Consider the following 14,167-nt stretch of genomic DNA (forward strand, 5'->3'; position numbering starts at 1 on the left):
GTTACCAGAATATCACCTTAATGAGCTGTGTAGGAAAGACACTGGAGCAAATGGTTAACCGTCATCTGGTCTGGTTGTTAGAGATCAGGAAACTCCTTAGTCACTCTGGTGTGGATGCCAGTGACTTCAGTCCACTGTTCACAACCTGACCCTAGAGGCAGTTATTGAACAGTCATTCCTACATAAACATCACTGTATTGGCATTATCTTTGATATCAGTAAGGCATATGATGCTACTTGGAGACACAGTATTCTCACGCAAGTGTATCAATGGGGCTTTCATGTCTACCTTTCCTTCTTCCTGTGGTCTTTCCTGTCTCAGTGGTTTTTTAGGACTTCAGTTGCTGACACATTGACCGTTTTGAGCAAGAGAATCCCTCTTTGCTATAGCCATAAACAGTATTGCATCTCCAGTAAGTAGTTCTGTGCTGTGCTCCTTATTTGTGAACTATTTTAGTGTTGACACACAGAGAAAAGAATTTAGTAATCTATGTGAAGGCATGGATACTTTAAAGACTTAATTTGACACTCTAAATGGTAAAGTTGAAAATTTAAAGTTAGATTTGAAGAAGGAATTGAGTAATTCTTTAAGCATTCAGGTAGATCAAATGTTTGCTGAATTCAACCAAAAACAGACTAATAATTTGCAGAATTTGACAGAAAAGTTAGAATTGAATATTGAGGAAAAATATGATAGTGTAGACTTAGACATTAGTGAAAAGTTGGGATCATTGGATGATGTATGTAATGCTCAGTTTAACGCCGTAAAGTGAAGATGGCATACTTTGAAGGAGAGCGTTGATAAGCATAACGAATTAATGCCTGTCATTCAGTCGCAAATTACAGGTGTCAGTACATGAGTGGATAATGTCAATAAATACTTCAAAGAGAATATATCGACCTTTGTTATTATAAATGTACGTAGTTTGGAGGAACCATTTGAACAAATTAGAGATAGAAATGTTACCGAGAGTGTAACCTCTGATAACATTTCGACTATTGCTTCTTCCAATCTTAATGATACTAGCAAGGTTATACATGACATGTAGAAAGAATTCAAGCTTATCCAAAACAAAGTAGAAAAAAGTGTATCGTCACCTAATGTTGTGTCACCTAGTGAAGTGGTGATTGTTTTGCAGTGGAGAGACTTTCAAACAAAATTTAACGAGAAGTACTGGTCTGCACTTGCTCAAGTGAAGTTAATATCAGATCCGTGGGATCCGGGCAGAGTCACATATCCCCCAGGGACATTAGCATTCTGAGTTAACGGGCAGAGTGAGGACTGTCAGATCCAGAGTTGTTTTTTGGTGTTTCTTCCAAAATAGTTTTCCTGCACCTAATTCCCTTCAAATCTTAAACTATTCTGTCATCTATTTCTGAATTCTTAAACTATCCCATAATTTTAGTACTTAGAAAACTGGATATGACTAAGATAAAGACTGGTTTAAGAGAATCACGGATAAACAGTGATCTCTAGACTAAATGAACAGAATAGAATATTATATTTGTGGAAAATTTAATATCATGTGACTAAGTGAACAGCTGTTATATTGTAGTGTATAGATTTTCTATTTTGTACAGAATATTTTATACCTTTTATGAAATGTGGTGTAGATGGGAGGGTTTCTGCTTTTACTCAGTGCAAATAAGGCAACCACAATATGGTTTGAAGACTGAACTTTGAAACTTGTATCATATTCTTGTACAAGGTAATGTGTCCACAAAGACATCATTGAAAAAGAAATTTTTTGCTGGCTGGAGAAACGTAACTTAGTTGGCAGTAATCTGAACATGGCAGAAGTATTATAACTTGTCAGGCAACACAAGCCAAAATGTCTGGTTTATCTTGTGGATGAAATGCTAATAAAATACAGGCATAAAGTACTCCAATTGGCTGAAGTGCAACGTCTTTTGAAAAACGCAGTTGGAAAAAGTGACACCAGAAGACTGGCAAAAAATAGTGAAACTTGTGATACAGTATGCATGGAACAACGAAGGTATGTCACAACAGTGTGTTGAAAACTGTCACTTTGAGCAGTGACATTGATAATTCCACCAAGTCTGACTAAATTAAACGGTGTTTTCTCGTTGTTTGACTTATGTATAGTGACTGTCCTTTAATGAACCTTTTAATTCAATCAAATCTCATGTTTGTGGGTTTATTTTAGTCAGTTCCTCTTCCTTGTTGTGAGATTAAGGAATACTGCTTAGTCAGTTGCCATCTACTCCTTATGGTAAGTTACACTGCATCTTAAATGTATTTCATTTTTTGTGAATTCTAAAGCCTTATTTCAGTGCGCTAATGGTTTTCAAGATGTGCAGTGAAAAGAAAGAAATTTTTTGAGACGCGAAAATTTCTTCTGTTTCAATAACCAACATAATACTGGCGTCATTTAAAATGAAGAAAAGATACTACTGAGAAGAATATTGTACGTGAATTTCAGACCTTCCATGTTATTTCTGTAGTAAACTTGTTAAGAGTTAAATATTGATCCAATTGCATAAAAACATCATTTTAGAAGTTTTTAACGATGAATATCTTGCTTACTGCGCTAATGCTGCGTTGTGTGATCAGTAACTTTGCATATAGTCAGTGTTTTCACTTTGTTCAAAGGCTGGCTTTGAGCAGGAATACAAACCTCTTTTTTACAGAAATCGTTTGAAAATCAATCTTAAGTCATGATAACATAAAAGAAAACTTAAAAGTTCAGGAAATATAACATGGACTCTTTAATGATGGGAAGGCATTATATTGACGAAATAGGACTTTTGTAGGGACTGACAAAAATGAACACATAAATTAGGAAAACATAAAATGTGGGAACTTAAAAATAGGGTTTTACTTTACATTATAAAATAGTTCACATATACTTTATACTGCTAAAATTAAATAATTCTTAATGAATATAGGCAGAACAAATCTGCTCACATGAGCGTGCACACACACACACACACACACACACACACACACACACACACACACACATTCTCTCTCTCTCTCTCTCTCTCTCTCTCTCTCTCTCTTTCTTTCTCTCTTTCCACCCCACCCCTCTCACAATAAACTGATGTGATAGTATTCCATAAAAATTATGTATAGAACTCTATTGCTATTAGTTACTAATTTTTCATCTTGAAGCAATATTAAGTTAATTGAATGGTTTCATATCTTGTATTTTTTTACTATTGTAGATAGATCACTGGCTGACTTTCAGCAGTGGTCCACTGCAATGTGAACGAGATTTCCAAAAAGCTGTTCTGTATCTGGATAACATTCTCGCACCTTCCACATACTTGGTTGGAAATAAAGTCTCTCTAGCTGACTTCGCTGTGTGGGGAGTTTTACGTGGTAAGCTGCAATAAGACCACCTTGCTTTATCAAGTGTTCCACTGTTACTGTGTATGTTCATCAGGAATACCGTACAGGCAGAAACATGCAAATATCAAGTAATTCTAGTGCAACTTAAGATAGTGATTTCAAATGTAACTAGAATTTTTCTTTGACATGTAAGGGATATTTGTAAACCAATTTCAGAGTGTTGAGAAAATATATTTTTTTTAGTTGGACTAACTGACACCATACTTGCTTAAAACAGAAAAGAAAAATTTTAAGGGCTTAAATGTCTGTAAAGCACCCCAATGTGCACAAAAAATATAATGAAGTTTACTGCCAACAGTACATAATTGACATTAAAAGGAAGCTTATACAATTACAATATAAGATTAATAGAAGTAGTTATAAGATTAATAGAAGTAGTGTTGTCTCATGTATTGCATTTTTGAGTTGTGTCTGTTCTTGCCAGGATGTGATATGTCTCACTTTGCGCCCACAGCTGATATCCTTATACTTCCTAAGAAATTTCTGTGCCATTTCTTGAACTGTTTCCTTGTCTCTTTGTGAATTCTTTTCATTATTGCTACAAAAACTTCAAATCTAAAAGAAATCAAATTTCTAGATCAACAAAACGCTTCATTTAAGTTTTGTTTCTGATGATTCCAGATTTGTTTCACAAATATATTTAAAACAGTCAATATCTTCTGAAAAATCCTTCACAAATTATTTTATTAATCCCAGCTTAAAGGGAAATGGAGCAGGATTACTTTTTTGGGGGGATAACTAAAATGTTGTGGTCCCAAATTAATTATAGATGGCCATCCATTTTTAATAAAGTGCTTGCCGGTGTCACATATGTTCTATACACGTAGAAACAAAAATATTGTGTATTACTATATCATCTAAGAATCCTGTAAATAAATTTCAAATCACCCATATCACACATCAGAGGTACATGTATAAAACTGTGGACTGACAGTCTGCAACTCAGCATCTCTGCTATATGGTGGGTAGCGACTTCCTTTTTATAATATTGTTACATTCCATCTTGGATCTTCCATTGTTTGATACAGAAGAATAGATTGCTACTCACCATAAAGATACCCCGTTGACTTGCAGAGAGGCACAATGACAAGACTTTTACACAAAGCAAAGAAACCTACGTGAACAGCAATCTGGAGTAGGGTGGGGAAGAGCAAGGTATAGCAGGATACGGTTGGGGGAGGAGAGAGAGAGACGAGCAATGTCAGGAGAGGTGTGCAGGGACTAGATGGCCAATTGACAAAACCTGTCAGGCTGATCATTGGGCGGGAGGGGGGGGGGGGCAGGAACAGGGAAGGGGAAAGAATGTGCAAGTGCACTGGAAAGGGTGAAGGGAAATGATAAGAGAGGTGATGATACAGCAGTGGGGGCAGAAACTGTTGGGTGGAGGATGTAGGGACATTAGGTTACCATAGGTTGAGGCCTAGATAATTTTTATTGGAGAGGAGAATGTGTTGTAAGGATAACTCCCATCTGTGCAGCTCAGAAAAGCTGGTGGTGGAGGGAAGGATCCAGATGGCCCAGTTTGTGGAGCAGCCTTTGAAATCAAGCATGTTACATGCAGTTGAATGTTGTGCACAGAGGCCTACTTTCAGGGTGCGCCCTGGGACAACCGGGTATTCTGGGAAAAACCCAGAAATTTTTTCATGCGGGAGAATACTGGGAAAAACCCTGGAATTTTTTAGAATTCCAGGAATTTTTCATCGTTTTAGTTTTCAGTTAAATTTTTGTGATTTTGGCTGGTAAGAACTGATACTTTAACAAAGAATTTTACTATATCCCGGAACTGCAAATAATGCTGCAGCAATAAAACATAAAAGTGAGAAAGAAACCAAAATAAAATGTAAGCTGCAAAGGAAAAGTGTCATATACAACAACAAAACACAATGCATACACAAGCGTCTGCAAACAGCAAAATGTGTTAAAGATTTTAGGACAAAGACTCTGCAATACTTCATAACAACAAATTGCTTCTGATCAGCGTGATGTCACAAGTACTAACATTAGGTTTGTTTTAGCAATTGCCAGCGGGCTCATGCGCATGAGCAGTGGATTTGCGTATGAGCAGTACAGTCTCCCGTTTCTTGGTGCTTGAAATGGGTCTGTTGGCTGTACCAACAGTAGTAACAAGCTCCCAAATGCTGCCTGGAAGAATTTTTCTTATGCCCCCAAGCTTCTCCACGAGACCCATATTCACATTTTGTGATTTGCCGTTTCTTCTTTCTGTAGAACTCACGTCAAACAAAAATAAAACGGATTTCTGTGGCCGAGAGCTATCAAGTGAATTAAAATACATTCACATAATTATGGAAGGCTAAAATATATATAATACATTAAAATCAGATAATTGTGAGACCTTCAAAGAATATTTTGAATGTTGACATGTGACTCTCAAATTTCGCGGCTACACATATACTACCACAATTGAGCAGTCATATCTTGGGAACTGCACAGTCTAGAAGGGTGTGAATTGCTTTGCTTTGTGCCTACTGCTACGTCTCAGAAGTTGGCATTACAAATAAACAAATCAGTCCTTTGTTTCTGATACTAGTTTTCATTGAAAGTAGTGTGATTATCTGCTATTTTTGTAGTAAACTGACTTCTATTGCTTTTTATACATATATAAAATGACTAAGTGTAGAAGTAACTTCAAGAAACCCAAATTTGTGGGTAACAGATGTGAGACCTGCATTTTCTTCTGAAGTACTTGAAAACACGTGTGCTAGCACTGAAGGAAACCACGACAATGTTTCTGAAGTGACCAGCCCCACTAGTCATCAAGAAGGAAAGTAACTTTAGAAACCGGTGACAGTGATAAAAGTAATGATATGGACAACATCATTATTGATCTGCAAATCCTTGCACAAATTCTTTCTGAAACTGTCTCTTGCTGTCATTGTGGTGGTGAAGTTAAACTTTGAGGATGTTGGAGCTAGAATAGGTGTTGTGTCTAAATTAATTATTAAATGTCAGAAGTGCAAAAACAAAAAACATTATTGTGAGACTGTTCTGTGGACTTAGATACATTGGTGAAGGTGCAAGGGCTGGTAATGTTCTCCGCACTGTGTTAAATTTGCCAAAACCACCTTCTAGGTATACGAAATATGTAACAGCAATTGCGGACTCTGTAAATGCTGTGGCTGAAGATTCAGTGGTTGCTGCTACGTCAGAAACTTTCAACAAAATGAGGATGACTCTGATATCAGAATTGCTGTGGATGGAGCCTGGCAAAAGTGTGGGTTTAGTTCTAAAAATGGGTTTACATCTGCAATAAGTATTGACACTTGAAAAGTTTTGGATTTTAAAGTTCTCAGTAAGTACTTCATGGCAGTACAAAACAGTAAGCCATATGAGGTTCCTATACAGGAGTGTGAGTGTTTAGGACATGTCAAAAAAAGGACGGGAACACGCCTGCGTAACCTTTAACCAAGCGGGGTAACACAAAACTGTCTGATGGCAAGACAATAAAATGTGCTAGAAGTACTCGAAAACACATGTGCTAGCAGTGAAGGAAACCATGACAATGTTTCTGAAGTGACCTTGCCCTCCCCCCCCTCCTCCCCCCCCCCCCCCCCCCCCCCCTAGTGCTTCAAGAAGGAAAGTAACTTTAGAAAAGTTACAAAGTAATTGATGAATTACAGGAATATTATGGGAAGGCCACTAGAGATAACTGTGAGAGTTTAGAGAAGATGAAAAGAGCAGTGTGGAGCACTTTCTTTCATCAAATATCAACCGATGAAAAGTCATGTCATGTTTTGTGTCCACTTCCACCAAACACTTGGTATAAATATAGGCAAGCTGAATTTTCTGGCACCCTGTATGAATTTACACATAAACATTCTCTTCCTTTGGCATTAATGGAGGTAATCAAACCTATTTACAGAGACTTGGCAAATCCTGAGGTACTAAAGAAGTGTTTACATGGGAAGACCCAGAATGTGAATGAGTCCTTCAATAATGTTGTGTGATGCCATGTGCCTAAAAATGCGTTTGTTGGCCTTATGACTCTAAAGTTAGCAGCGTCTGATGCTGTAATAACTTTTAGTGGTGAGAACTATGAAAAACGTTAAGGTTCTAGAGAAGTTAGGGGTAAGATTTGGACAGAACACAACTAAAGAACTGCGGGAACTGGATCAGCTTCGTGTATGTGAAGCAGAGCTAGCTACTCAGCAAATGATAAAAGAAGCAAGAAAGAAAAGGAGCGGGCAAGCACTGGGCTGTTGTGACACTGAAGAAGACACAGACTATGGGCCAGGGCAATTCCAGTGCATAAAAGATGCAGAAATGTAATTCTGTGTAAGAATTTGTAATAAAAAAAGTTTTAAACCTCCAGTATGTCTGAACTACATTTTCTGCAATAAACGGGGTGTGTACGACCTGGGAGATCCAGGAAAAACCCAGGAATTTTTTCGTCCGGTTGAAAACCAGGATAAACCCGGGAATTTTTTAGAATTCCTGGAAGTTTTTGTTGTTTTAGTTACCAGTTAAATTTTTGTGATTTTGACTGGTAAGAACCAATACTCTAACGAAGGATGTTACTGTATCCTGCTTTTGCAGAATAATACGGCAGCAACAAAACATGAACAAGAGCGGGGGGGGGGATAATTAAGTCGCAGAGGAAATGCACCATATACAACAACAAAACACTGTGCTCATTCAAGCGTCTGCCAACCAAAATGTGTCAAAGGCTTTAGGAAGAAAACGCATTGCTTCCTAACAACAAATTGCGTCCGATGAGCGTGACGTGACAGCTGTTTACATTAGATTCATTTGCAGTTGCGGGTGGGCTCTTGCACATGCGCATTTGAGTCGCGTGTGAGTAGTACCTTCTCCCGCTTCTGGCTACAGATGTGTGGCTTGGCGCCACTATCTAAATTGCTCCGGTTCGGAAATCGTATATCCAGGGCTGATGCACGTAGCAGTCTGAGTTGTAGTGGGGAGGTGGGTTTTCTCTACGTGACCTGTGTTTACGTTTAGTGATTTTGCTGTTTCCTCTTCGGTTATTGCTCTCAAATTAAATGTAAACAAAAAGGATTTCTGTGGCCGGGAGCTACCAAATAAATTAAAATACATTCACATAATTACGGAAGGCTAAAGTATGTGGTTAGTTTCAGATTTTATTTACACCTTTCTGACAGTCAAGCATTAATCGCCTTGCAGAACAATGAAGTTATTTTTGTCTGTTTGCTAAAGAGATTTGGCTTTTATTAATCTTTTGCGCTGAGGCAGTCAATTTATTTGAAACGAAGTGTTTAATTTCACACTATTGGCTAGTTTCAACTGTGCACATTCCAAGTGCACGTTTTCCATCTTCTAGCTCGTATGGCATTATGCCCTAATAATGAACTGAACATGAGATAATAGACTACTGGTGCTCAAGAAAATTTTACAGTGCCTAGGAAAAGTATACTGTCACTTAACACGGAAAAAGTGTATTTTCAACTGGGAGAAAGTGTATTTTCATCCGGGAAAAATTCCGCGAATTTTTTTTTCCATGTCCATGTATACACCCTGAATAAATGACCCATTTTCTGATGATTGTTGTTGTTGTGGTCTTCAGTCCAGAGACTAGTTCGATGCAGCTCTCCATGCTACTCTATCCTGTGCAAGCTTCTTCATCTCCCAGTACCTACTGCAACCTACATCCTTCTGAATCTGCTTAGTGTATTCATCTCTTGGTCTCCCTCTACGATTTTTACCCTCCACGCTGCCCTCCAATACTAAATTGGTGATCCCTTGATGCCTCAGAATATGCCCTACCAACCGATCCCTTCTTCTAGTCAAGTTGTGCCACAAATTTCACTTCTCCCCAATTCTGTTCAATACCTCCTCATTAGTTATGTGATCTACCCACCTAATCTTCAGCATTCTTCTGTAGCACCACATTTCAAAATCTCCTATTCTGAGTGTGGTGGGATTCGACTTTATACTTTCATAATACAAAGATATACAGTGTACGTGTTGCTGCACATCAAAGATCTTTCCTAAACGCTCTTTTTTTTTTTGGGGGGGGGGGGGGTCATTTTCTGGAAGTACACTCTCGCTTAACAAGGAAAAAGTGTCTGTGTATATACCCTGACCACAGTTTGGCCATTCATCCTGGTAGACAGCTGATTAGTAGTGGTGTACAACGTGGCTGTTTTCACAGCTGGTAATAGGGGTGCATCAGCACCTCATAAAATGCTCGTAAAGGACTAAGTGGAAGGACTGGATTTTGGAGGAGGGAGAACTGGATTGGATTGGGAAGGTCTTGCACCTAGGATCTTCAAAAGAGATATGGGCCATGTGGCAAGGGGTTAGTATTGGAAGTGGAATAGGAATAGACTAGGATGTTGTGGAGGTTGGGTGGATGACAGAACACCAGTTTAGGAGGAGTAGGATTTTGGGTAGGATATCCCTCATTTTAGGGAATGATGATAGTTAATCAAAGCCCTGAGGAAGAACGTGATTCAGTTGTTTTAGTCAAGGGTGGTATGGGTGATGCAGGAGTGCTCTTTTGTGGCTGCCTCTTATGGATGGTGGTAGGATTAGGAGCGTTTGGGGAAATGGCAAGGAAATTTATTTATAGACTACATCCAAGGGATAGTGCCTGTCTATGAAAGTTGCAGACAGCCGAGGGCACTCACATGGCACCCTGCTATGCCAACCTGTTTATGGGCCTAGTCCCTTAAAACTCCAAACCCCTGGTCTGTTTCAGGTTCATTGATGATATCTCCATTATCTGAACTCTGGGCCAAGACATCCTATCCTCTTTCCTTCACAACTTCAACACCTTTTCTCCTATCTGCTTCACCTGGTTCTCCCAGTGTGCCACTGTCTGGGGCGTTGACCACCTCCTATCTGATGACTCTATCCTCAACCTCTGTCCACATTAGACCCCCTTTAACCACCAACAGTGTACATTTTGACAGCTGCCATCTGTTACACACTGAAAACTTCATACCACACTGCCTGGCCACCCAGGTGTGGTTGTCTCTGCAGTGTCTAGAACTCCCTTTCCCAGTATGCTGAAATTCTCACCAAGGCCTTCACAGACAGGCAGTAGACCCGGTCCAAGTCGGCAGACAATTTACTGTCCCATTTCCCCACACGCACCCAATTGGCCCACCACCCCCAAGAGCCAACAGCAAAGGAGGTACCCCTTTGTCATCCAGTACTATCCCAAACTGGTACAGTGTTTTAGTTGTGCCTATCTGCAATTCAACTGACCTATCCTTTTCTTAATATTTCAACTGACCTATCCTTTTCTTAATATGATCAATATAGGTTTATTCCTATGAGTGAGATCAAATCAGTATTCTCATAGCATTCCTTCAGATGCACGGAATATGTTACTGATACACACACACACACTTTATTGCCATTGTTGAGAAGCACTGGCTTCAGCTTTCTTTTGATGACTCAGTACATTCTTCTACTCTATCCTCATATGCCAAGAAATAGGGAATTCAGTAGTCAATACTTACTTTTCCTGTAACTTATGGTCAACAGTTCTGATAATCCTTAAGGGTCCTGCACAAGTTCATTATTTGTTGACAATACTTGTCTAATGTTCAGTATATTGAAGTGAGCTCACATCATCAACAATGTTGATAAAATTGGCAGGACAAAGTGGTTTTACAAGGTTAAGATTTCCAACACCCAAAAGAAAGTGTATGCTGCAATTACATTACCTTCTGCTTGCAATCAATAGAAGAAAGAGAAAAAGTGGAAATAGACCTAAGAATGCTTGGGGAAAAAAAGAAGCTACTGGTCACATGTTAATTTATTGACAAATCTGAACCACGCAACCCAAAGATTTCATAAATTATTTTCTAACAAGTCCTGCATCATATGACAAATTATTAATGTTGATACAAGATAAAATAGAGAAACAAAATATCTTAATAAGAGAGACAGTTGCAGTTGACGAGAGATTAAGAAAATAATTTTTGACTTTTCTGGTGACAGGTAGGTCGTTCTAATACTTAGTTTAGTAAAATTCTATGTAAACCTGTGAAGCAATTATATCTGCCTGCCAAGCATATGTTGAGGCAGTTAACTTTTTAAAATAATAATTTGGTGAAACTGGCATGCATTTTGAAGACCAAGTACTAGTCATTGCAGGTATCATGATGTATTTCCCTAAGTGGAAGCATTTCCCCAAACTGCTATGTAATTTACCAACCTATACTATATTTTCAAATTAATAAAGTAAGCCATGTCAGAGAGGTTCCTCCAGTAACCGTCCCAAAGTGGTACATACAATGATTACCCTTGCATATGTGTATTAAAATTGTTTTGTGTTAAGACTACATGAAAAATTGATTTATTGATATTACAAGTTACTATACATCAACATTTAAGCACAGCTCTCAAGCATAAAATACCACAAATAACAACAGCTGTAGATGGATATCAAGATCTTTTATGTATTTTATAACATCACTCGTCACTGTGAGGAAACCTTCTGAAGGACCTTTGTAGGCAAGTGCAGGACAGGTCGATACAACGTGAGCAACAGTCTGTTCTGCACCACAGTCACAGGATGGCAATGAAGATTTTCCCTACTTGTGGAATGTCTGCACATTGTTCATGGCCCATTCGGATGTGGTTCTAGATAGTCTAATTTGCCCGATGCTGGTCGAATCCAGGTGGTTTCTTCTGGATGCAGGGCAGCTTCAGGCGTTGTAGGGAACAGTTTTGTTGCCAGCAGCATTTCCATTCATTGATGGGTATTGAATTCAGTTTCAGTGAGAGAGTCCTGGCTGTGATGAGAGTAGGATGTCTTGATCTTAGTCTATTTCACTCAACAGGGAATACGTTGTCCACTATTGGAAGGTTGGTGTTATTAGCAATCTTCTGGTATTCACACAGTAGCCCGCTCATCCATCTGATATCAGACAGAGGAATGTGGCTCTAGATAAGTAGCCAGTATGTGGGAGTAGATCGTATTGACCCACTAACAATGCACATGGCCTCGCTAAGTTGCACATCTATCTTTTTTATGTGTGGTCTTTTAAGCCAGAGAGGTGCACAGTACTCTGCTGCCGAGTATACCAAACCAAGTGCTGATACCCGGAGAGCGTCTGCGGACGATCGCCAACGAGAGCTGCGGAGTTTATGGAGAATGTTGTTTCTGGTTTTGAGCTTAGCAGATGTTTGTGTGAAGTGCTCCTTAAAAGAAACTTTCCTATCTAACCTGATCTCAAGGTATTTTGGGTGCGTACTATGATGAAGTCCGTCTCCTTCAAAATAACCATCAAGGGGTCTATGTGCCAATCTGTTGAGCAGGTGAAAACATGAAACTAGTTTGGTTGTAACTTCGAGAGAAGCAAAGATTATTATACAAGTAAAATTTTTACTTTGCATTAAGAATGTAAAAACATCATTATTGGCAATCGTTCATGAGTTGTTTCAGTCGTTTCCTAACCTTGAAACGAATTAGTTTTCTGTATTGTTCAACAACAACAGTGTCAACACACATGAGACATCAGTTGCCCGCATTATGAATTCAATATATGAAATTAAGAACAACCCATGAAACTGAAACAAGCAACAAAATCTGTTCACACACAAGCCGCTACATGCATTGAGGTCAGTGGAGAAAATTTTTGAACATTTATTGTGAATGTATTGTGAAATTGTACATACACTGTACAACTTCCTTAACACTGTGCTTTGTTTTCTCTGGTTTAACATGAATTCATGTGTGCTACGGTATTAATACCAGCAGATTAGACTATCTGACACATTCATACAGTTTCAGTTAATGTCTGGGACATGTTTTATTATATTCACCAGATCAGTAACAACAAAATAAATGGAAATCGTGCTTTACTATATCCTCGTACAGTTTTGTGATGGCTTCATATTAGCGAAGTTGCTTAATTTCTGGTAAAATCTTTTATTAGCCATAAATCCGTAACTAAACATTTGTGGACCTATGTTTATATGAACTTTTTTTTCTTTATAATAGAGGGAAATATTCCACGTAGGAAAAATATATCTAAAAACAAAGATGATGTGACTTACCAAATGAAAGTGCTGGCAGGTCGACAGACACACAAACAAACACAAATATACACACAAAATTCAAGCTTTCGCAACAAACTGTTGCCTCATCAGGAAAGAGGGAAGGAGAGGGAACGACGAAAGGATGTGGGTTTTAAGGGAGAGGGTAAGGAGTCATTCCAATCCCAGGAGTGGAAAGACTTACCTTAGGGGGAAAAAAGGACGGGTATACACTCGCGCGCACACACACACACGTACATCCATCCACACATATACAGACACAAGCAGACATATTTAAAGACAGTTTGGGCAGAGATGTCAGTCGAGGCAGAAGTGCAGAGGCAAAGATGTTGTTGAATGACAGGTGAGGTATGAGTGGGGGCAACTTGAAATTAGCAGAGATTGAGGCCTGGTGGACAATGGGAAGAGAGGATATATTGAAGAGCAAGTTCCCATCTCCGGAGTTCGGATAGGTTGGTGTTAGTGGGAAGTATCCAGATAACCCGGACGGTGTAACACTGTGCCAAGATGTGCTGGCCGTGCACCAAGGCATGTTTAGCCACAGGGTGATCCTCATTACCAACAAACACTGTCTGCCTGTGTCCATTCATGCGAATGGACAGTTTGTTGCTGGTCATTCCCACATAGAATGCGTCACAGTGTAGGCAGTTCAGTTGGTAGATCACGTGGGTGCTTTCACACGTGGCTCTGCCTTCGATCGTGTACACCTTCCGGGTTACAGGACTGGAGTAGGTGGTGGTGGGAGGGTGCATGGGACAGGTTTTGCATCGGGGGCGGTTA

At 39.1% G+C, this 14,167-nt stretch overlaps 1 protein-coding gene across 2 annotated transcripts in view; it reads left to right on the top strand.

The window, feature by feature from the left end:
• The window catches only part of LOC124785494 (bifunctional glutamate/proline--tRNA ligase), a 221,267-nt gene that overhangs the window by 52,010 nt on the left and 155,090 nt on the right, over positions 1–14,167 (top strand). For both annotated transcript variants that reach the window (XM_047254186.1, XM_047254187.1), the window contains exon 3: positions 3,190–3,346. In XM_047254186.1, coding sequence (XP_047110142.1) covers positions 3,190–3,346 — 157 coding nt within the window. The remainder of the gene's footprint in view (positions 1–3,189; positions 3,347–14,167) is intronic.

Source organism: Schistocerca piceifrons, chromosome 1 (assembly GCF_021461385.2).
Source record: "Schistocerca piceifrons isolate TAMUIC-IGC-003096 chromosome 1, iqSchPice1.1, whole genome shotgun sequence".
Taxonomy (NCBI): Eukaryota; Metazoa; Arthropoda; class Insecta; order Orthoptera; family Acrididae; genus Schistocerca; species Schistocerca piceifrons.